This window comes from Teleopsis dalmanni, chromosome 1, assembly GCF_002237135.1.
Source record: "Teleopsis dalmanni isolate 2A chromosome 1, ASM223713v2, whole genome shotgun sequence".
Taxonomy (NCBI): Eukaryota; Metazoa; Arthropoda; class Insecta; order Diptera; family Diopsidae; genus Teleopsis; species Teleopsis dalmanni.
The window spans coordinates 96,767,130-96,792,631 of record NC_051846.1 but is presented as its reverse complement, the minus strand read 5'-3'; the positions used below and the strand labels follow the sequence as shown (position 1 = coordinate 96,792,631).

The 25,502-nt window shown below is 33.9% G+C and overlaps 3 protein-coding genes across 4 annotated transcripts in view; 2 read left to right on the top strand and 1 right to left on the bottom strand.

Annotated features, from left to right (window-relative positions):
- Positions 1-1,632: 1,632 nt before the first annotated feature.
- LOC119673454 (mitochondrial import receptor subunit TOM20 homolog) lies at positions 1,633-6,786 on the bottom strand. Of its 2 annotated transcripts, none has more exons than XM_038084734.1 (4): positions 6,643-6,786; positions 6,522-6,586; positions 6,310-6,385; positions 1,633-2,018 (listed from the first exon to the last, which is right to left on the bottom strand). In XM_038084734.1, exons 2-4 carry the CDS (start codon positions 6,568-6,570, stop codon positions 1,709-1,711), a joined length of 435 nt encoding a protein of 144 aa, XP_037940662.1. In that variant the 5' UTR covers positions 6,571-6,586; positions 6,643-6,786; the 3' UTR covers positions 1,633-1,708. The 2 variants fall into 2 exon arrangements, with proteins under 2 accessions (XP_037940662.1, XP_037940661.1); XM_038084733.1 differs by having other exon boundaries at positions 6,441-6,586; positions 6,643-6,783.
- Positions 6,787-9,773: 2,987 nt separating this feature from the next.
- On the top strand, positions 9,774-12,207 carry LOC119689511 (uncharacterized protein K02A2.6-like). Its single transcript, XM_038104348.1, has 4 exons — positions 9,774-9,815; positions 10,053-10,223; positions 10,388-11,026; positions 11,071-12,207. The coding sequence occupies exons 1-4, from the start codon at positions 9,774-9,776 to the stop codon at positions 12,205-12,207; spliced, it is 1,989 nt and encodes a 662-aa protein (XP_037960276.1).
- Positions 12,208-24,512: 12,305 nt separating this feature from the next.
- Positions 24,513-25,502, top strand: part of LOC119689491 — a 5,678-nt gene continuing 4,688 nt past the window's right edge. The window contains exon 1 of the mRNA XM_038104328.1: positions 24,513-25,365. Within this exon, the coding sequence (XP_037960256.1) occupies positions 24,513-25,365 (853 nt within the window). The remainder of the gene's footprint in view (positions 25,366-25,502) is intronic.

Here is a 25,502-nt window from a genome sequence, read left to right as displayed (position 1 = left end):
TTACCTATGCAGATGACTGCACTATTATTGCCACGGGCCAGGACCCTTCAATATTGTGCAACAAGTTAAATGCATATCTACCATCCTTGGCAACATGTTTGGCTGATAGAAATCTTCAACTATCACCAAATAAATCCTCTGCCACCCTCTTTACTTCCTGGACTAAAGAGGTTTCCCTGACTCTGCCCATAAATATCGGTGAAATCAGGATCCCTACTACCACCAAACCGAAAATCCTGGGTGTCGTTCTCGACAGTATGCTGACTTTTTCTGCACATGCGTCTGCTGTATGTGACCGGTTGAAATCACGTAATAATGTGTTAAAAGCTCTCGCAGGTTGTTCATGGGGCAAAGATAAAGAAACCCTACTGACTACATACAAAGCAATAGGACGTCCTATTGCGGCCTATGCAGCTCCAGTATGGACCCCACAACTCTGCGAGACGCAATGGACTAAGATCCAATCATGTCAAAACACGGCTTTGCGGGTTGCAACTGGCTGCCATAGCATGTCGCATGTCGACCACCTTCACGCAGAATCAAAAATGCTTCTTGTAAAAGAGCATAATCAACTACTGTCCAAGCAATATCTTCTCGCGTGCCACACAGATGGTCATCCAAATGGCGTCATGGCTAGTAGTGCCCTCCCTCCTAGAAGCATTCGTCGATCTCTCCTCTCTTTTAATAATTCTATCGACGCATTTTGCAACGGAGCCAACATCAGTGAGGTCGAATACAAACGTGGACTTACAGCCCTCCACACCGATGCAGTATCTTCTTCGAGACCTATGTTGTCTAACAACAAGGTTCTTAATAGGCCTCCGCCTAATATCTCCTCGGATGAACGTTCGCTACCTCGTGCAACAAGAACTGTCCTTGCTCAATTGAGATCAGGATATAGCCGAGTGCTAAACAGTTACTTGTCTCGCATAAATACGTCCATCCAAAACGTGTGCCCTAACTGCAGCGCTTCTCCCCATGACGTCGCCCATCTGTTTTCATGTCCTTCGGCACACACTAATCTTCGTCCAATTAACCTTTGGACTCACCCCATTGAAGTGGCTAGGTTTCTCCACCTGGATCCAGGATGAAAGTTCATATACATTCCTTATCCCTCTTCCTCATCCTTTCTCCTCTTCCCCTTGTCTCCCAATCTTTCCCATTCCCTACTCATGTAATCGTCTTGTGTTTCCTTTCATGTTTATCTGCTTACAGGTCCCAGCGGGTTACTACAACAACAACAACACAAGGAACGTGTTTGTCGTTTGTATGTGTTATTAATATGTAAGAAGTTTCTTATAAAAGAACGAAAACGAAAAACTTTGCTTGAATTAATGACTACGCCCTATCGGATGCAAATTTTTAAGAGTTAACTTCATTATTCGCTGAGGCATTCGCATTTGAATGCCCATAACTTAAAAAATAAAGTAGTGTTGACATTTCTTAGATTTGCCAATGTTCACAATATAAATTATGACCCTGGTATTACAATTATAAAGATAGTTCTCATGTATATCTAAAGAACTATATTTTTGGTAACACCACTTATGTTAGACGAATAAAAATATTGTAAACAAACTCTCATCAATGTTTTAAATTTTCATTAAGTTTAGATTAATAACATAACATTAATAATTTGAAACTAAAATAAGTCTATTTTAGTATACTTCTTTAAATTATTTTTTTGTACAATCTTAAAGAAACTGAACTATTCAAGGTCATCGATTAAAACAGCATCCGATGAATTTTCAAATTTAGTTGAAGATGTGTCACCTGCAGTATCCAATGAGATCATCTTTGAAGCTTCGTTAGACTCTGTGTTTGATCGGTTACCCAATTCCTGCATTTTTATTATTAGCATGGCAAATACTTGAGCAGGTAAAGAACTTTGAAGAACTTGAAGTAATTCTGCAGGCTGACCACAGACAACAATTGCGTTAGCTAAATGTTCAACACCTCTTTCATAATCACCTTTGGATATAAGTGTCTCACCCAATTGAATTTCTTGAAGAAAATATCTAAAAATAAATAAAATAAAAGCAGTTCAATATAAAGTTTATAAATATATATTATTTTCACCGCAATGAAAAAAATTAACAGTAATTTAACTAAATGCAAATATTATATAATATTTTAAGCATCACTTTTTTTTTCAAAAAACGACATTCGGTGCTCCCATTCAAAAAACTCATTAATGTTATTGATTTTCATGTAAATATTTCCATAATATCGGCATAAATCGTAGGTCAAAAGTCATCTATTGCCCCGAATAGGTGACTTTACTTAAATACGTTGCCAAATCTGATTTAACTTTGATTTAAAAATAAATTAATTAATTAATCAAAAGATGCAATTAAATTATAATATATATATTAACTTAGATAAAACTTAATTTAACCGGCTAAAAGTTGGTTATTTAACAATTTAAATTATTAATAGGTAACACTCCCTAAAGTTATTCTTAAAATTTTTATGTACATATGTTTTGAAGATGGTCTACGAAATTGTCCGAAATATTTGTATTAACAATTTCTTGTTGATATAAACAAAATTTTTAACAATAACCTAAAAAGTACTACTTATTAATAATTTGAAATGTTAAATAAACGAACTATTAAAATAGGTTGAAAATATTAATAAATTATATAAAAAAATCAGCTAACCTGTTCGAGTTTATGGAGTACAATGCAGGGTCTGAATTGCTTGACTATTTGCTAATTGCTTATTTTTTACTACGAAAATGAAAAAAGCAAATGCAACAACATAACGCAAAATATTTTCATAAGCGATGTTATGCTTACGATTGTACAGATCTAAATGCTTATAAATGTTTTTCTCACACACTACTTATATACATAAGGAATTTCGTTAATGAATGCCAATGCTAATAAATCAGCTTCACAATAACAAATATGATTCATGAATCATAACATATACTCAAGTGAGTATGAATAACTCGATAACTCGTGAGTGCTGTATGAAGTTTTGTGTGGGCGCTGTTGTTTGCTAAACAAAAAATTTCTGTGTTTAGTTTTATGCTTTTGATATGTATTGTTATAGTTAGCATTGTAAATGCATGGGTTTTGTTTGTGTTCTTGAATATTTCTCGTGCATTAAAATAGGAGTTGTTTTAGGTGGAAATTATATTTACTTTTATTTCAGGGTAATATACTATTTTTTCTTTAAAAACATCAGGTAAAGAAAAATAAATAGTTTTAAGTTAGAACAATAAATAATTCAAATAATTTTAAATAAATTACAGGTCATTTACAGGTACCTATCTATCTTTCAACACTAACATTAAGTAATAATCCTATCTTTTAGAAATATAAATATTTAATTTTTATGTCTAAATTTCGATTTAGACATAATAGATAGGTCGATTTCAGGTACTTTTCTATCTTTCAACATTAACATTCAGTAATAATCCTAATTTTTAGAAATATAAATATTTAACTTTTATGTCTAAATTTATAAAAAAAAATAGGTAAAATTTTTGTGCATTAAAGCAAAAGTTGTCATGGTTTAATATTACATTATTATTAAGCAATTTTGAGGAAAATAAATTCTAGAATACTTTTCATACATAATTATGATTTTCTTTGATTTGTTGAAGCAATAATTATATTGAAAAACAAAATTGCAACTCATAATTAGTTGCTCTTATATAATAAATTCTTAAAGTTAAATTAGTTTTTAAATGCTTACTTATTTGTCAGAAGTTTTTCGTAATAAATGAATATAGGCGCAATAAACAAATTTTTCACAAATGTGACGCATAATTTATAAATCACTTACATCATTTTCGTGTCGAGTGTCGGTGTTTATGAGTATCATATGAGCAAAGTATAAATCATTATAAATGTTGTCAGCGTTTGTATGAATCAGGTGAAGTCAAATCAACGAAAAAGAGAGTCAGAATGCATATAAATGAAACACAGTCAATGATTTGAGTGTTGAGTACTCATTGCAGTTCTCTGTTGTGGACACAGCTTCGTGCACAAACATTTGTGTTGTGTGTGTGTTTGTTGTTGCATTTGCATTTTGCTTATTTCATTTTCGTAGTCACAAATAAGCAATTAGCAAAAAACCAAGCAATTTCAAACCCTAGTAGAATTTGTTTATTTGTTTGTTTGTATTTGTTTATTCGTACCAAAGTGAAAATAGGGAAAAATATAAGAGCTATTTGAATTTGGTTTTTGACGTAAAGGTGGAAACTCTTATATTAGCTGATACAAACATTGGATTGAATTTGTCTTTTTTATTGTGTAGTGTATATTTTTGTGTACTTTATCATAACTAATCACTATTAATAACCAAGCGTGAATACCAAAAATTTATAATTATAAGTTTTAAGGCTCATATAACCACATTGATTCATTACACAAAAAAGAAAAAATAACAATACGTAGTCAAGGTTCTTGAACTATTAAAATTTGCTATTTATCTCATTGCTATTTAAAAATGATATAGTTAAAAATTAAGAGGCAGTACAGCAATTTTTTATAAGAATGCAGTGTTATTAAAGATAGTATTCTATTAGAAAGACGAAGCCCATGATTTTATTTATAATAAGACCGTTTTATCGTTTTTTTGTTTTGTTTAAAAAGCATAAAGGAAAGTAAAATATAAAACTAGTCTTTCAATTATTAAACATAAAAAGATATCATCCCTTTTTCATACGACTTTGCACACAGGTTATATCAGAAACTAACCGAGAGTTATATCAGAAACTAATATAACAGAGAACGTGTTATTGCAAATGGTAAACAGTAAATTGGCATCTGGTATTGGAGATAGAAATTTTTGTTGTATTAACATAACACAAGTTCTTTAATATACTTTGCGACATTCACGGCAAATATTTGACTTTACATTTGAATCTAAATCTGGGTCTGACCGTATGCTTTTAGTCCTACAACCTAATTTAATTACCACCACAAATAGTGAAAAGCAAAAATTATTATTATTATAATTTAAGGAAAATGTACAAAGATTAGACAACAATAAAAGATTAATATTAGATTTTTTAGCTTTATTGAAATAGTAAATCCTATTGAAAGAAAAGAAAGCCGGTTTGATGCTGATTGTTTTCGTGTAAAAAAGAACATAGAAACTATCATTGTTCAAGAGTTAATATCAATATACACTAATCTATAGCTAAAAACATCCAAATGGCACGATAAAATAACACCATAGTAAGGACTGATGGTAAGCAAAAAACTTTAGCTTTATCACCTTAGAAGACTTGTAAATCCCAAACTAAATTCAACGGATATACAATATGCTAGATTGTAGTATGAAAACGAACTTCTGGTTGCACATATAATTCTGCCTGATATCAGAAATAATGTTTAAAAGAGTGAAGTTAAATAACAGATGAGTTTTTAATCTTAGTAAAAGGCTTTAGTAAGGTTTACAATAAACGAACTGTGAAAGAATGCCTTAACACAAGCGTAATATTTCCGATTTTTCATATGCTAATCAACTTGCTAACTATCGTGCAAAATCATTTATGATGGAATATTATGATATATTATTTGGTGGGAAAAATTTAAAGAAAACTGGCAAATCAGATGAGAAGAAATATTTGAAATAATTTCTAAAGTGTTAAAAGAAAAATATTCAATGATAGAGAGTAGCTATATTCTATCAACAATTATATATTTTAAAATTATTCGAAGAAAATGAGTTACACCTTTGTACATATATATCAGTTTACTACTTTAATGTATCTCCTGAAAAAGAAAATGATAAATATGTTAGTCAGCGACAAATTACATAAAAATAGTTTTCGACATTTTTGGAAAAAGTAAAAACCTAGATAGCACTTATAACCCCTGAAATGTACAACCAGTATATTGCATTTTATTTGTTTTTTAAATTTTTAGTTTGCTTTCCGTAATAAGCAGTCAACAAAATTATCAGGAATCAATCGCAGCTGATGTGCTAAAATCGAATTTTTAAATCAAATTTTCCTTAAAATTACTAGAGATAATAAAATGCATCATTATTAAAGTAATTCTTATTATAATAAGCTCTTACTGCTAATGTGTAATTCAAATATTCAACTTAAAAATGTAAATTTGTGGGAATAAAAATTTATTGAATAGGATTTACTAAAAGCTTGTTTGGCTTTAAAAATTCTTGTGTCAACATGGTATTTCCAACGTATTTAAGCACATACTTGCATTGTTACAACTCATAATTTTTAATAACAAACGGCCACTAGCACCCAGTAAACATTTTAAAGATTTTAAACAGACAAAAAATACTCTGAAAATAATAATAAGCATAAAAATACATCACCTTTCAATTGCTTTATGATCATTTAGGTTAGGTAGTCCTCCACGAGTTACGCCACTTGTATGGTGTTGACGGCGACCTAAAAATTATAATTGCAATTCAATTCAATTGGATGAGGCATTAATTAAACTCACGTTCACGAATTTTTTTTTTATAATCCGGATCATTTCTACGTTTGCTATCAAAATATATGCAATAACCAATAAATATAGTACCTGCAACACCAGCAGCAATACCAATCACAGTTTTGCTTAGCTCAATCATTCCAATTATTCTACCACTAAAATTTTTCGAATTGTTAAAATGTCAAGAAAATATTAGAATTTCTTCAGTAACCTGAACACAAAACGTCACACGGATAAAATCCAATATCCACTGTAAAACTATATTTATGTTAAGTTTTAATTTTTACTTATTTTACTAATTTGGATTGCTACAAATTGATATCGAAACACATATATCATCAATCCTTGTTACGTTGTGTTGTTAAACATGTTTTAAAAAATTCATAAAACTGTCTGTTTGACGTGCGTACAAGATTATACTCGCTGCATGAAATAGACAACGATAGGTGTATTCTTTTAACATGACTACTTCAATAGAACTTTTAGTTGATTAAGAATAACTTGGCATCATTGCCTAAATTAGTGAAAACATGACAAGAAAAAAAATTTTAAACAAATATGTGATTGATAGATACATGTAAATACAAAATGTCCGCAGATAATTGTATGAAAAAGTTTTTTTATATAAATATATATGAATAACATAAAAAAGTTATTGGTGAATATTATATATGAATTTATATAAATGCACACATTTTTTATGTGTTATTCATGATAATGGACAAAAATAGTGAAAGCTCTTTAGAAGTCAATAAATTCTTTTATGTAATTTTCAAACTTCTAACTTCTAGCGGCCATGTTATGCAGAGTGTCTCCGGCTCGATAAAATGCACTCTTTCGGTTTTTGCCGAATATGCATGTTATGCAGAGTGTCACATCAGTATTGCCAATTTCGTATTTTTACAATGTTTTGATTCTTTTTGGTTGTGCCTTTTAAAAGAAAACTTAGATATGCTCACTTTCAATTTGACACCAAAAATAACTAAGAGTACTTACGCCTTTCAGAAAGTGTAATAATTTGAGATTTGGCACAACAACCAGGCAGTCACTGATCTAGAGATTTTGACAGTGGCTTTTTAACACCTGGCAAGCAATTTTTGACTTCGTTTTTGACTTGTATTATTCTTTTGTGCATGAAATAAAATTTTTACAAATACAAATACAAATAAATACAAATTTTTGTGTGTGTTAAATTAATTGTATTTGCTTTTTCATACAGTAATAATTTTTTTAATAGCGATTTATAAAATAAAGCTTTGTTGCTTACTGCCATTTTTTCTCCAAAACGTATTAGAATTGTAGTAATTTGGTCCTAAAAGGTGCACATTTTGAAATTTATTACTAAACAACAATCTTTTGCCGGAGCACAAATACGCTGGCTCACATGCCGGAGTTTGGACGGCCATATTGTGTTTTCTCTCATTCTGAAATTTAAAATTTGCATTGAAAACAACAAGAATTGTACTCATGCAATGCCTGAGGCACTCTGCATAACATGGCCCTAGGTAATACTAAATGAACAGTATTTAACACTGTTCTATTTTTCTTGCAATTGTCTTACAACCTTTTGCTTTTATTATATGTTTTTGTTTTATTGATGTATTCCATTTTTTAATGAACAAAAAACAGAAATTATAAATTCCTTAAATAATTTAACTGTCAGTAATCTTCATAAACTTTCTTTAAAAAAAATACTTTTTTAAAGTATTTAAATTTATTAATCAACACTCGCAATAGTTATAGATAATAAACAAACTTCTCTGGCGTCTGACTGAAATTTTCTATTTTCTTCCACTAATCATTCACAATAGATCAGTTTTAAGATTTGGTACCATTGTAATGCGAGTGGCTTATTCGTTAAGCAGTTTCAGAAAGATGGTGGTAATTTTGTGAATCATGTTTTTGTGATTCTGATTTTTAAACGACACGTGTTCTATTGGATTCATGTCAAAAGAATATACCTCATTATGATTATAGTTATCGTGTATTTAAGTCAAGAGGGACAATGATACAATAATATCCATTAGGTTCTTTCGACAGATTTAAATATGGCAAAGAACAAGATGTTCGCTTAAAGTAGCTAATTTGTACGCAAAAGGACATTAAAGAAATATCATTAAAGAAATTAGCGATTAGCTGTAAACCTTTATTGGAATTTTCAACGAACATTTTAATCATATTTCAAAAGTTTGGAAACAAAAATTCAAACAAAATTAAAAAATTTAATAATCTTTTAAATTTTGGAAATGAAATATTTTTAAAATATGCAAAATTGTGGAAAATAAATATTTTAAAAACATATATACACATAAATATATATAAAAATTTATGCGGGTACATGAAGAAAGTATAATTGAAAAGGTCTTTAAGTTTTTGAACTTATTTGTTGCTGTCAAGACAATACTTATTAAGGCATAAATAGAGTGAACTGTTATTAATTTTGTTGTAAAAGATAAAGTTTGCTGTATTCTGAACATTGCTCTAAATAAATTATTCATTTTAATTTTTAATTTTAGTTTAATTATTTATTTTTATACAAAATGTAATTTGTTGCAATATGTGTACATATGCAATATTTGCTCTTTGCGAAAACATAACATTTGACTGATTGGAAAAGTGATGGTAATATCTCCTTTAATGCCTATAGTAAGTAACTTGCTGTTTCTTGCTATACTTAAGAGAAAAAAGGAAAAAAGGATAGATTATGTGTAAATTTCCAGCGGTTAAATTAGCAGTCCAAAGAAAGCGGAGAACAATTACGAAAAGCAAAACGTTTTAAGGACGTGTGCGAGTTAGGCTAAGTTGATGCTAAACCAAATAGGAAATTTTTTGGGATTTTTTGCACTGCACACATTTAGCCATTTATCAACACGTATCGACACATCACTATGTTATCGGCACAACTTAGAATTTCTCTCATTTAGAACGCAACTTAGCGTAACTCGCACACGACTTAAATACTTTACAGTCGGAAAATAAAATTGCTCCATCACTTTTTCAGCGTTTTATCGCTAAAATAAATTGTCGCACCTGACGACATGATGAACTATATAGACGATGTACAATTTGGTAGTGTAACAATGAACAAATTGTACGAAGAGTTGGCGCGTATCTTAAACGGTTTATATAGGTATTGCAAATGTTGCCCTTAACCCACAAAAGTGTGAATTTTTGAAAACTACGGTTAAACAAATTAGTGAGTGGACAGGAGCGACATTGAAATAGAAGACCGTGCTCGGCAACGAATGGTCGGTTTAAGAATTACATGATTTTGAAACGGCATCTCTATCGATAAAGTATAAGTTAGTAGCGACAATTGGTTTTTCGAAATATAGCTTCATGATGATTCTATCAAGCCAACAGTCAAAAAATGGCGATCCAGAAGTAAGCAAAGATTTTATTATCCACTATGGCAAACTGTACAGAAATATGAAAGGTAAAAATCTTTTGGTGGTTCCAAAAGGGCTACGGTGGCAAATTGTTTACAGCGCACTCGATAAAACCGGTCATATTGGTTTAGAAAAAACAATTGAACGAATAAGCAAACACATGTGGTTTTCTCGTATATGCAACTTTATAAAATTATATTTCAAATCTTGAATTGATTGAACGTATAATAAGGTTTCAGGAGGTAAAAACGAAGGTGAACTTCACAGTAGCGATATTAAACTAATACCGTTTCGAACTGTACACATCGATCACTTTAATCCCTTTCCAAAAAGCTCAAAGCGTAATGAAAATTTTGCAATTGCTCCAACTGTTAAAGATACGGTCACAAAACATGTCATTAACGTATGTGTAGTACACGGACGTAGTACACGGACGTAGTACAACACTGGTAGTAAATGTACGTTGTACAACACGGGACAAGAGAAGAGCAGCTGGGAGAAAAAGGGCGACAAGATAAGCGTTTGGTGTAAGATTAACAATTAGTGTATTTATTTATGTGTAACTAGCGAAGTTACTACATTGGCGACGAGGATAAAACTAACATGAATGCGGAACAGTTTAATTTGTTGTTGCAAGCTGTGCAAAAATCAAATAACGCTTTGCTTGAGGAGCTTCGTTTGTCGCGGACACTACAACAAATTGATACGCCTTCTTCAACTACAGAAGCAGTTTCGTCAACATTTAGGAATCTATCTGACTCAATGCTAGAGTTTTGCAATGATCCTGAAAATAAAGTCACATTTGAATCATGGTACAAGCGTTATAAATCAGTTTTCGCTATAGAAGCAGCACATCTCACTGAGCCAATTACGGTTCGATTGCTCACTAGCAAATTAAAAAATTTGGATTTCGAGCAATATGCAAACTCAATCTTACCAAAGGAACCCCATGAGCTTACACTCATGCAAACGGTTGCCAAACTCTCGTCTATTTTCGGATATCGCCAATCAAAATTTTCTCAGCGCCAAAAATGTTTTACAATTTCAAAACAGGATTATGAAGACTTTGCTCAGTATGCTGCTCGCGTCAACAAACATTGTGAAAAATTTGACATCGTTAATTGCACTCCCGATGAGTTTAAAGTACAAATATTTGTCAATGGCTTGAAGAGTTCACATGATTCGTTAATACTCGAGAAACTCCTTGCAAGACTCGACAATGAATCAACACAAAAACATCCACGCAAAAGGATGCCTTCATGCACTTAACACTTCAAGACCTCGCTAATGAAGCTGAACGTAAAATCTGTCTGAAGCAAGACAAATACACTGTCGTCCAGCCATCTTCAAGTTCAGAAGTTTTTGCAATTCACCATCGATATCAACGCAAAAATGAATCAATACTATCAAATTCTTCAACAAAAGACGAAACTTCGAAACCACCAACGCCATGTTGGTGTTGTGGAGGTCTTCATTGGTTTAAAGATTGCCCATTTAAAGGCAAAGAATGTTCAGCATGTAACACTATTGGCCACAAAAATGGTTACTGCAATAAGAAGCCAAGCAAGTTGCGACGCAGAAAATATCAGCCTGACACATCATGTGTAAAGAAAATTGACGAAACTAACAGAACGCAGCAGCATCGTAGGTATGTCAGACCAAATCTCAATGTATCTACAATTAAACTCCAACTTGATACCGGGTCGGACATAACAATTATTTCCAAATCGAACTGGACCAAACTTGGTCAGCCAATCCTACAAACTACTAATAAAAAAGCTGGCGATGCTTCTGGAAATGTAATTCCTCTTCTGAGCAGCTTTGCTTGTGTTGAGAACCTAAATGGAAGAGAGGAATATGTTGTGTGTTATGTCACACCACTTAAGTTGAACGTGTTTGGAATTGATTGGATAACGACATTTGACTTATGGTCAGTGCCTATCTGTTCCTTTTGCAAAGCAATCCAACTAACTAGTAGCGATAAATTAAACGATGAAAAAAAGGCTAGATTTCCGTCTTTCTTTTCTAATGACCTTGGCTGCTGTACGAAGACCCAAGCGACTCTGAGGCTAAAAGAAGGAGCGCGACCCGTTTATCGTAACGCTCGACCAGTTCCATATGCAGCAGCTCCCATAGTTTCGGCAGAACTTGAACGTCTTCAACATCTTGGAGTAATTTCACCAATTGAATACTCACAGTCAGCGGCGCCAATCGTAGTTGTAAGAAAGAAGAATGGAAAAATTCGTATATGTGCCGATTATTCTACAGGTCTAAATGACGGTCTAGAGCCAAATAAATATCCTCTTCCAGCGCCTGACCAAACATTCTCCAAACTCGCTAATAAGAAAATCTTTAGCACAATTGACCTATCAGATGCATTTTTCTAGATTCCATTGGACCAAGAATCTCAAAAACTGATGGCTATCAATATTCACCTCGGCTTATTTAAAGTACTTAGACTGCAGCAAGGTGTTAAAATAGCCCCTGGCATTTTTTAACAGATTGTTGACACAATGCTTAGCGGAACCAATACCATTGGGTTTATTGATGATATGATCTGTTCGGGAATTAATGAAGAAGACCACAAAATTCAACTGTTTAAAACCTTAAAGCGTATTCAGGATTATGGAGTCAAACTTTGGTCCGAGAAATGTAAGTTTGGAGAAACATCTGTCGAGTTCTGCTGACACACGGTAGATCAATATGGTATCAGACCACATCCTGGGAAACTTCGATCAATCCAAGGAAATCCATTAAAAGTATGAAAAGCCTTCGCGGTACTTTAGATGAACTTTTAAAAAAAGATAAAAAGTTTGAGTGGAAACAACACCATAATGAAGCATTCAACAAGATTAAAAATGTATTAGCTTCTGATCTATGTCTCACGCACTTCGATCCAGCAAAGAAAATAATTTTAACTACTGATGTTTCAGAATACGGTATGGGTGCAGTTCTCATGCATCAATTTAATGACGGAACGCTTCACCCAATTATGCACTACTCAGCTACATTCAATGCAGCAGAGCGGAAGTATCCTCAAATGTACAAGGAGGCTCGAGCTCTCGTGTTTGGATTAAAAAAATGTCACTATTACATTTCTGGTCGTCGCTTTACCATTCATATCGACCACAAGCCACTTCTTGCTATATTCAACCCGAAAAATGGCATCCCGTTATTTACAGCGGCTCGCCTGCAACGTTATGCAACCACTATTCTGTCATACGACTTCTCTATTGAATACATAAATACTGACAGCTTTGGATATGCCGATATTATTTCTCGACTAATCGCAAACCATGTAAAACCTGATGAAGATACCGTCATAGCATATAATCAATTAGAAGAAGACGAGGACCTGAAAATCAATTGTTTTGTGGTAGAAACAGCCACCAAACTTCAAATCACTCTCACTAATATTCAAACAGCAATTAAAGCCTGCCATACTCTCACGTGCTACATATTTAAGAAATTAATTGTTATATTATTTATTGCTTATGCTGATGAAACACTTCCACTTCCGCCGTCATGTTCTACATCCAAAATTACTGCTGGCCTCAAAAGAAAAAACAAATCTCAGATAATGAAGTAGCGGCATTTTTCCAGCATCGACATAATCTTACGATCCAACAACAGTGTATTTTCTTTGGTGAGAGAATTGTTATTCCCAAAATTTACCACCAGCAAGTCCTTGAAGATCTCCATAATGGACATCCAGCTGAGTGTCGTATGAAACTTCTTGCTGCTACCAAAGTTTTTTAGCCAAACATTAATCTTGATATCGAACATGTGGTCAAAACTTGTGACACATGCGCTACAGCCTTAAAAAGTCTAATGAAATGTACTCCTCAACAGTGGAAAATTCCTTCTGCACCATGGAAACGAATTCATATTGATTACGCTGGTCCAATCCAATCGCTGGCAATTACTTCCTTGTTATCATAGACGTTTATAGCAAATGGCCAGAAATATTCAAAACTTCAACTACTACTGCAGCTGAAACTATTGAGTTCATTGAGAAAGCTTTTGCGCAACACGGCCTTTGCGACACGATTGTTAATGATAATGCTCCGCAATTCATCTCGTACGAATTCAAAAATTTTTGCGACTTCCAAGGAATTAATCACATATCTACAGCTCCATACAGTCCATAATCAAATGGCTAAGCAGAACGGTTCGTTGACCTACTCAAATCACGACTTAAAAAGGCAAAGGGAAGTATCGACAGGAAGCTCAACGAATTCCTCACTTGTTATCGATACACACCATCCTACAATCTCGGTATGAAATCACCATCTGAGCTCCTAAATGGCAGAAAAATGAAAATTCGTCTTGACTGCATTAAACAGCAAAAACCGGAAGGCGAATTAGAAAAACAAAGTAATCAGCAAGAGACAAAATTAAAGCAGTTCAGCATTGGGGATAACGTTTACTATAAACTTCATTCCAATAATAATAAATGGACTTGGATACCTGCTGTAATCATAAAGAAACTTGGAGTAGTCAATTATGAAGTCAAAATTGACCAGGCAAGTAATGAGTGCGTTATTAAAGCACATGTAAACTAGCTGAAGTATCGTTATACAAAAAACGTACTAAATGAACTGTTTGAAGTTCCAGAATTCACGCATACAGTTGAACCATTCATTGTTCCAAATCGAACTTATGTACCGGAAGAGATCATATCCCCTGCTATCGAGCAACAGACTAATTCCAATGATGATGTTAATAGCAATCAGGAAATATCGACTATAACACGTTACAAAGAGTTAAGACGATCTCAAAGAGCTTGCGCCACAATGTCATCAAGACTACCAACAATATTAAAAGGGGAAGACTGTAGTAAACGGACGTAGTACAACACTGGTAGTAAATGTACGTTGTACAACACGGGACAAGAGGAGAGCAGCTGGGAGAAAAAGGGCGGCAAGATAAGCGTATGGTGTAAGATTAACAATTAGTGTATTTATTTATGTGTAACTAGCGAAGTTACTACAGTATGCAACGAAATAAGTAATTACATGGGAATGTCACAGAATTATATCTGATATATATCTGATTGAAATGACTTTCAACACATTTGCAATTCTGTGTTGACACCACGAGCCAATTGCTGAGTCGAGTGATGTAACATGATTACACTCTCCATGTTGTTACCTGCGATAAATAGTGACAAGCGGTGGAACAAGTTCCCTCATACAATTTAATGGTTGATAAAAAGCATAAAACGATGTCTCGGACGCCACAAAAACTACTGTTTACATTCAAACCGCGAGACATAATACAGAATAAGATAGTTCTTGCTCTGTAGCAGGATGACATTATGAACTACAATTGAATTAAGGATCGCAATGCAGCGGTAAAGCTGTTGAATGAAGAACGACTTAAAGCTAAACAAGGTTATGACAAAATGCACTCAACACCATCTAAGTATAATGTAGACGATGTCGTTGTGGTTGAGTACAACGTACCTTGCACTGGCACTACACGCTGTGTAGTGGTTGTGGTTAATATCCAAATTTAAGCGGAAAGAATGATCGGTATTCGTTTATCATTTATTCGACGTGGAGTTGCATATTCACCATCTCAAAGATCAGAGGTATTGGTGGCCCTCGCTACTTACCAAAGAGGAAGTTATGTCCAAAACACATAACTTCTTTGGAACCAGTGGAAATTCATTAGAATTTCGAATGAAGCGAATATCAGAACATTATCTTGATACAAGTGTTTGTAGAGCACAGTGGTCTTAAGCCTTAATAGCAGATACCCACTCTAAACAACAATGTTACTGTGAGGTAAGTTCCTTCTGCGGGTAAGAGGTTAAAATATTTCCTAAGTAAGCCATGACTGTTAAGAGGCGGAAAAAATTTCGACATTCAGAAAGTGTGTATGGTAGTAAGAGCTTTTTCCTACTTACGACAGTCTACCAGAGGTGTGAATCAGGTACAACGGGGGTCAGAGGCGCAGCTTCGGCTGCGCTGACCAACTGAGGTTGGCAGTATTGTATTAGCTGTGATTAATACTCAAACTTACGCGGGAAGAATGATAAGTATTAATTTACCATCATACTTAACTTCATTCGAAGCGGTGAAATTCTTTGGAATTTTATCGTGGCGTTGATTGACGCATTGTATTGATATGCATTTTTTTGAACACGTAAATAATTTTTGGATTCTGTAAGGCGATAACAATCCTGATATAAGTAGTGTAGTAATTTTTAGTTGATTGCCGCGTGCATAAGACAGAAGTGAACAAACTATTAATATTTAAACATTACCTGTAATGTTACTTTAAATATGAAAATTATATGTGAAACTAATCACAACACCGTTAAAAAATGTATTAAAATTATTATAAAAATTAACATAAATGTTTTACCATATTTACACTTGCTTGTTCCACCATTTCGTTTACTATTTTCTCAAGCTGATGCAGTTCCGTACTTAGCTGGACATTCTATGATCCCCCGCCAATAAGTGTTTGTTTTATTTAAATAAAAGCAGCATCTCCAATGGGTACACTGATATAGGCAGCTACCTGAATTCTTTATCATTATGCTCCAAAGCCCGCTTCAGATCTTGTATTTACTTATTCTTATATCTGTTCTTATTTTAATCCAAATATCAGCATGTTTGCTGTAGTTTTTTCTCGATTTTTTTGTCGACAAATTTTTTCTTTTTTTATTTTTTGAAGAAAGAAAGCTTCATTCTATCCAATATACTATTGATAGTATTTTTTCCACTGATATTTTATCTGTATTTACAGGCTTGTCTGTTTCATTTTAAACATGTGACATCTTTTTACTCAATACATAGAGAGTCGAAACAACACAACTTAACTAGTTCAAAATACATAGATATTTGATGAACTCATAGCTGACGCAAAAAAAGTTCATACATAACAATAAGAGAAAAACTCTCCTAAGTCACCACCAGTTTTAAATGAATTTTATGAACCCCGCCCTCTTAAGTACAGGAAATAGTAATTATGAAATAACTGGAAAAAACCACGAATTTTATACATACGATCCCAAAAGAGGTTTAGGTCGTATTAAGAAATGTGAATCCATCCATCGAACAAGGTGAAATAAAATCAGCTCTAAAAGAATTTGAACATATTGTTTTAAAAATTTGAAATATGAATCATCGCCAGACAAAAAGGTCGTTCCCACTTTGTGGAGTGTGTGCAGAAACGAAATAATAAACACTTTTACAATTTTAAAACTCTGCTGCACAATCAATCTTCACGCCACCCCAATTCGAATGTAAACTACCGCGATGTTCAAGACGTCAAGACTGTGACCACAAAAAGTAAATCTATTGAAAACTACTCAAATATTAAATACGCATCAATTAAAACACATACAATACAATAATCCTCCTATAAGGCGGTAGATTGGTTCCGCGTTATAGGGGAATTCCTGTATACACAAGTGCAAATGTACGCGAAGTTAACTATGAACTGTTCAAATCCCAGCGTTATATGAGGGGATGCCTGTGTTATACAGAGGATTGAAATCGCGTAATATAAAAACGCGTTATAAGGGTACGGCGTTATAGGGGGGGATACTGTACATGCAATATAAATCGAAACAAAATTTTGTCTTCTTACGCAAACGAAACAACAATGCAAATTAAACACATTTCCAAAACGTTTTGCTCCATATTGTAACCGCAATGAAAATACGTGTTGTTTTCAGTTCAAATCGTTTATTAATATTGAGTTAGAAATGATTCTTAAAATTAAAGCGAAGCTCAGCGGACAGTTGTCTTGAGCTAAGCATTACATAGTTTCTTATCGCTAAGTACATAACGTCGCAGCGTATGTACATCTTATTCTAGTAAGTGTGCATATGTGTGATTGCTGCTTCAGCATAAACTCACAGACGGTTAAGTACGTCGTGTGAGGTTTCGTATTTCCGTTGCATAAACAGTGCAACAAAGTGTGGGAATGGAATGTTAATAAAATATTATGCTGTTAAGCATTCTGACACACATATATACACTACAATAGGCACCAAAATATACTACAAAAGATTTCAATAAAATTAAAATTAAATTTTTGTGTTTGTCCTTTCTTTCTTTCTTTGCTATTCAAAAATTGTTTAAAAATTTAAATATCGCTTCTTTATCACTATTAAGAACGAGTGGCTTTACCAGCAACAATAATACAAACTTAAAACAAAAATTAGACTTGTGAAAATAAGAACAATAATATATAATATTGTCCTAATCGCAAAAGCGAGTCTGTAGAGTAACATAGCATAGCTTTTTTGTAAATAGCACCAGAATAGGCGCTTTATATATAGTAAGTAGACAATATGCATAACAAATCTCTCTACAAAAAGAATAGCTTCGAAAATAAAAATAAAGGCGAACTGAAAAAGTTAATTTTCAATTCGTTGAACTTGTGTTTCCAAATAAAGCTGTAGTTTATAAGCTCGTTCTAATTTAAAAGCACGGCAAGTGCTTTGGTTGGTGTCACTAATTAAAATAGAAATATGTGACAACAAAACCTAGAACTTGAGCATTGAAAGTTTGTGCAGCCTTGGCCACTTGTGGATAAACACGATTAAACATCGCTTCTAATTTGACAGGCACGAGTTCTAAGCCTGGCACTTGCAGTCCAAACAAATTATATACGGACTATAAACTAATTAAAGAAAATTCAATTATTTCCTAAGACCACTGATAAAGAGTACTTGGCAATACTCGAAACAGCTTTGTATGGTCACCCAAATTTTCAACAAAATTAAAATAAAATTTTTGTGTTTGTCCTTTCTATCTTTGCTATTCGAAAATTCTCTAAAAATTTAAATATCGCTTCTTTGTCACTATAAAGAAAGCGTAGCTTTACCAGCAACAATAATACACACTTTAAAAAAAAATAAAAAAATATGTTTATTATTTTTATTTATTATTACTAAAATTACACGTATAAATTTGTGTTAAATATTTAATTGTATTTTAATTACAAAAATATTAATTTTCATAAAAAATTAAATATTTAGCACAAATTTATAAGTAATATTAAAAATAATTTTTAATTTAAGAAAATATTTCTAATTTGTATGTGTTAAATGAACGACATAAGCACAGTTGTAATAAAAAAACGTATTAAAAATTGATCGTAATAACAATTTATTAATAATCTAAATATAAGAAATAACACTTTGTACTTTAATTCTGCGTTCTTTGTTAAAACATGTCATTAAACCAAGGAATTATACAATTAACTTCTTATCTTATCTTACATATTATCATAATTAATATAAACGAACAACTTAAATTTAACTTAAACAAAAAAGTCCTCTACAAATAAGTTATACACATTTTTCTTATGGCTTATTCTATAAACTTAGAAGTACTTGCTTACTCACTTAGTTGACTATTACAGAAGTGGGTCGTCCTTGGCCGAGTCGAGTAACTTCCGCTAGTCAGCCCAATTAGATTGTAGCTTGCTGTCGCCAGTTGGTAATACTGAGCACCGCCAAATTGTTGGTCATCTCGTGCTTCCACCGAAGATGCGGACGTCTTCTACCGCGTTTTACACCTGCGGGTACTGAATCAAACACCTTCCTAGCCAGAACACTTTCTTCCATTCGCTCGACATGAAGTCGTTAAATTTTTATGCGCTTAACTATATATCTTAACTTTTTCTTTATTTAAAACATTAGTGCATGGTTTATTATACACACATAATTAGTTCATTAATTATTCATTTGTATTTTTAGCTAGAACAGTTAGTTGTACATTAATTATTGTTCATTAATTATGTTTATTTTTATAGATTTATTGTCTTCACACGTTTGTATTTTTAACTAGTACAGTTCAGTTGCACATTAGGCTCACTAAACTGACTACTCATTAACCACTTCTACTCCTTAAATTATGTAGAGGTAACTTGTGCATCTCAATACTTATTAACTCCTACAACATCTACTCCTCTTTTTGACTAACTCCTGAGCTCAACGGCTCTATAGAGATAAACCGTTCCAGTTCTTCTACCGAGCACAACTCACTCACAAAGCACAACTGACTTCTAGACTACTGTTTACTGTCTTAAAGTCTTACTTATGCTGGATCCCGTAATTTCAAGGCATAATTACCTCACTTTAATAGCTTTTATATAGTTCACAAAAACGTCAATAACTTAATTGGCACTAGATATTATTGCATCTTTTAATTATTTTATTTTCAATGTTCAGCTTAACACAATAAACAGAAAACCGAAAATCAGCACTTCCTACCGTCAAGCTGACGAGCTGACCTTGGTTGCTGCTATTGTGCAATCCGCAAACGACGCTGCCTGCTTTTAGGCATGCTATGTGTTTGCATAAAAACAAAGAACGTTCTTCATAGTCTGAGCCTTTCGACGCACAACATTCTGCTTCCTTTTTTGTTCGCCTGAAAAGACGTTTCTCCTTCTCTTTTCTCTCGCCAAACATCTAAATTCAAACGTACAATCGTTTATTTATTCGTTAAGTACTTCCACTTCTACACCTCCGCACGCAATCATAGATGTTACCCAACTAACTAATAAACAGAAAATACATGGTAGTTTCAACGAGTGGTTGCCAGAGTATTATAATATTAACATTTTAACAAACAAAATAAGACTTAATTCTAAACATATCTCCTACCTAGACGTGGAACGCAAGCGGTTCCACCATCTACGTGTCGGTGGACACACACAAATACAAGAATAGTATAATTTCATATATGAACATTCTACTATAGTGTTGTCGATTTATTGCAGCATGACAGCCTCAGGCCCTGCTTCAATAGCAATCGGTAGAACAGATATTTTACTTATCGGCTTTTTCAAAGTTGTTGTTTGCGTTCTTATCGTCAAAACGCGAGTTGCGTCTGCGACAGGATGGGTGTGAATAATGCGGTGAAGTAACCATTGATTTGGTGGCACTCTTTCATTTCGAATCAACACCAACTGTCCAATTGCGACATCTTTTTCTATTTCATTCCACTTGTTGCGCACTTGTAATTGGGATAGGTACTCTTCATGCCACCGACGCCAAAAGTCTTGGTAAATCTGGCTTAATAATCTCCATCGAAACAATGCGCCTATTTTTGTGTTCAATATATTTGATTCTGGTATAGTTGTTGGCGCTTGTCCGATCAGAAAGTGACCTGGTGTGAATACTGACAGATCACTGGGATCATCAGATAGAGCAGTGAGCAGTCGCGAATTCATACAACTTTCAATTTGTTTTATGAGTGTGTGGAGTTCTTCAAAATTTAAAGACGCGAAATTGATCACCCGTTTTAGATGAAATTTCATAATTTTGACTCCAGCTTCCCAAAGGTCCCCAAAGTTCGGAGCCGCAGGAGGAATAAAATGCTAATTCATGCTAATTGTTGAGGCGTACACAGAGCCAGCTTCCAGCTGGTTTCTTAATAATCGTAGTTCATCCTTCATTAGAGCATCAGCACCGACAAATGTTTTGCCGCGATCACTGTATATATCAGAACATATTCCACGAATGAATACAAATCGCTTTAAGGCGGCTAGAAACGTTTCTGTTGTCATATCGCTCACGAGTTTCAAATGAATGGCACGCGTAGCGCAACATATGAATGGTAATGAAGCGTTACATCGCTCTAGCGATAGGTTACCCATGATTTGTGTTTTAGGACGGCAAGTTTGACGGAAACATGGAATGCACTTATGACTTACGCTCTTTACAGCCGATCTCCCACCAACAACCCAAAATTGCCTTCGTACATAGGCCAATGTAGCTTGTGTTCCTACATGTAACGTACGATGGTGAGCTTGAATAATGACCATTGTAGTAAATGGATGATGCTTCGGAAAGATCATGAGGACCTTTTGTTTACAGGAATGTTTGCATTTTTTAGGCTGCCACTAAGGCGCATGGTGCATTCAAAATCAATTACAGGACTCAATTTGATAAGTTTACTTGATTTGCTGATTGGCTTCTTATTCAGTAAAGCAATGTATTCGTTAGAAAATTCACTTTTTGTACAATTATGTGGTTTTCGTTTTCGAGATACAGACCCATTACTCCAAGCAGTTTGTCAAGGCTAGCATATCTTTCAAAAATTTTCCATATAACTGCTGGTAATTGGGTAGCAAAGGTAAATTTTCCGCAGCCTGCTTGATATTATATTGCTGCCACAAGTGTTCATCTAAACGAATCCAGGATGGTCCGTACCACCACGTGATATTGTCCTTTAAGTGCATAACTGTACTTCCTCGTGAAGCGCAGTCTACTGGATTATCATTTGATGCAATGTATCTCCAGTCGCCAATTGTGTTTCTTTAACCTTGCATAAAAATTTTGCCAGGAACCCAAGAGAATCAAAGAGTTTGGCTATATCCGACAACAATAATCGCTTGGTGTAAAGATGGTTGTCAAAATCTAAATTGCTTTTAAACCCAAAATTATCGGAATTTGTAAACCAAATAAGTCCTAGTGCTTTCAATTCACCTTCTTCGTTAATTTCTATCGTGTCACTACGAGCCTTCACGTTATCTTCAAGAGTATTTAGGACTTCAGTAAAATTGGAGTCACATTTTCGTAAATTAAAACCAGCAGTTGCTAATAGTGTCTGGATTTCATGTGAGTTTTCTGCCGCTTCCGTAGGATTGGCTCATCCTGACAGCACATCATCAACGTAGAATTCTATTAAAATTGAATTTGCAGCTTTTGGAAAGCGGACTTGTTCATCTTTTGCCAACGTGCGTAAGACTTTTATTGCAAGAAATGGGGCACAATTTGTGCTATATGTTACAGTGCGTAACCGAAGCGTTGTGGGTACTTTTTCAGGTTGAATACGCCATATGATATGCTGTAAATCTGCATCTTTGGTATGAAGGAGAATTTGACGGCACATTTTCTAAATATCACCAGTAAATACTACTGGGTACATTCGCCATTGCAGTATGATATTCTACAAATCATTCTGCGGCTTCGGTTCTATATGGAGGCAATCATTAAGCGATATTCCACTCGCACATTTTTTGGATGCATTAAAAACGACGCGTAGTTTCGTGGTAGAACTTCGATTCGATTAATCTAAATTTTGAACCACCACCATGTGGCCATATGCTTGGTGTTCATACATGAAGTCATAATACAATTTATTCAATGCCGGATTTCGAGACAGCCGTCGTTGCGCACTGTCTAGTAAGGCCAGCGCATCGTTCTTACTAGACTTAAGTTTTTGTAAATCCGCATTCTTCTTCAGCGGAAGTCTGACAACATATCGACCAGTGTCGTTGTGTACACTGGTACGTTCAAAAAAGTTTTCACAAAATATTTCATCGTTTGTCAACGCAACATGATTTGTCACTTCTTCTAATTCCCAAAACTTCCGCAAAGTATCGTCTAAGGAAATTTGGGTATAATACCACTTAGTTCGGCTTTTACACGATCCGTGTTTAGGTTCAGAAAATCCACCAAATGATGTAATGATGTTGTTTGTTAAATTACGTTTCACTTCATGAAATACAACGACAGCGTAATCCGAAGCGCTCATAATGATGTCTATCGGACCTGGAACATGTAACTTTGGATCAGCTAAGTCTAAATTCAAAAAATCTTCAAAATATTGCTCCCTGCAAGGGATGAGCAATATTAATTGCTAATTGATTCCAAAAGCAGGCAAGCCGCTAGAATGCATATCGCCATATAGACCAATTTAAATTTTACCAACCATTTCGAAACTCTTTGAAAAGCTATTCTACAAGAGACTAATGCCTGCTATAGAATTCGAAAAGCTAATACCAAACCATGAATTTGGTTTTCGTGGCAAGCATTCGACTATAGATCAAGTACACCGCATTGTCGAAAAATTGAAAGAGCTATTAAAGGTAAAAAAGTGTATTCTGTTGTATTCTTTGATGTCGCACAGGCTTTCGACAAAGTCTGGCACAAAGGTATTCTGAATAAACTAGAAACATATTTACCGTCATCATATTTTGACGATTCTGAAGTCTTACATTACCTCGAGGTTTTTTTATGTAAAACACGAAAACTGTTATTCAAATCTATCTGCGATAAAAGCTGGTATACCTCAGGCGAGTGTACTCGGTCCACTATTATACCTATTTTACACAATGTACTTGCCAATAATACCTGAAAGTAAAATTGCAACATTTATATTCGCTATTCTGATGATTGCTGACTCCGTTGAAGAATCTATAGCCAAATTACAAACAACTACAAATTCGATAGACAATTGGACAAAAGGATGACGCATCAAACTGAATTCTGCTAAATCGGTTCATGTGGATTTTACAAATAAAAAAATTACGGTACTTTCCTATTTCGATTCAAGATACTTAGATGCAAAATATCTTGGCATAACGTTGGATGCAAAACTTTTATGGAAAGAACACATGAAAAGGAAACGAGACGAGCTTGATATGAAGTTGCGAAAAGTGGAATGGCTGATTGGCTGCAAATTAAGACGGAAGCTGTTAACATCATAACATCGTATGGACAACTGTTGTAGTACCAAATACCCATGTGCACTTTACAACATCGCTAGCACAACAATTACTCGTTATTTTATTTACTTCAACCTCTGAATTGAAACAAATAAAGAATTGTGAAACATCAAAACAACTTTGGAGCAAGTTAGAAAATGTTTTTCAATCTAAAGGGTCTACAAAAAAAGCAACGTTGCTGTAGTCATTGATTTTGCTGAAAATGCACAACGATGAAGACATGCACGATCATGTTAAAAAATTTTTTGACATTTTAGACAAAATTCACGAAATGGATATGAAGATCGACGACGACTTAGTAACAATTCTATTACTGTACAGCGTGCCTGATGATTGCGAACAGTTTAGAGTAGCAATAGAAACACAGGACAAATTACCTGATCCTGAAACACTAAAAATTAAAATTATCGATGAATTTGAAGCAAGAAAACTCAACAGCAGTGAAACACGAGAAGATGCATTATTTGCGAAGAAAAGCAATAAAAATTGGCAACAACCCAAGTTTCATAATAAAAATGAAAAATTTAAATACGCTTGCTATAATTGTGGCAAAATTGGGCACAAAATCAAGGAATGCAGATACAAAAACAAAAACAGAGCCACAACAACCAATTTTGAAAACAAAGCGAAATATGTGGAGCATAACAAATCAGAAATAGCAATGACAGTACGTAGTGAAAAAGGCAAATGGTGTCTTGATTCAAGAGCTACGTCGCATATGTGCTCTCAAAAAGAAAAATTTAGAGAACTGAACACCGGAGAACAAGTTCTACACCTTGCTAGCGATAAATCAACGAAAATTAATGGAACCGGAAACGTTATTTTAAAAACAAATATCGTAACTGCAAACCTAGGCGAAAGATTATACGTCCCCAACCTGCGATCAAATCTAATGTCAGTGTCAAAGATTACTCATCATGGTTATGAAGTGACATTCCGTCGAAATAAAGCAGTTGTGATCAATCCGAAAACCGGCAAGAAAATGCTTACAGCATCTAGAAAATTAAACTTATACTATGTGAATGAGCCAATAGAACATATGAAGATAACCGAAAGTACCAGCAGCCTACTGGAGTGGCATCAAAAGTTTGGGCATCTAAATGAGATTGACCTGAAAAACATAATAAAACATGAAAAAGTAAAAGGCATCGATGCAAGCATTCAATCAAATTTACCAATATGTGAAGTTTGC

Coding starts and splice junctions, on each gene's coding strand:
- LOC119673454 (XM_038084733.1), bottom strand. CDS start 6,570: ATGATTGAGCTAAGCAAAACTGTGATTGGTATTGCTGCTGGTGTTGCA. Junction 6,386..6,440: donor TAAAAAAAAAATTCGTGAAC/GTGAGTTTAATT, acceptor TATAATTTTTAG/GTCGCCGTCAACACCATACA. Junction 2,019..6,309: donor GATCATAAAGCAATTGAAAG/GTGATGTATTTT, acceptor ATTTATTTTTAG/ATATTTTCTTCAAGAAATTC.
- LOC119689511 (XM_038104348.1), top strand. CDS start 9,774: ATGATTCTATCAAGCCAACAGTCAAAAAATGGCGATCCAGAA. Junction 9,816..10,052: donor CAAAAAATGGCGATCCAGAA/GTAAGCAAAGAT, acceptor ACGTATAATAAG/GTTTCAGGAGGTAAAAACGA. Junction 11,027..11,070: donor TAATACTCGAGAAACTCCTT/GCAAGACTCGAC, acceptor TCCACGCAAAAG/GATGCCTTCATGCACTTAAC.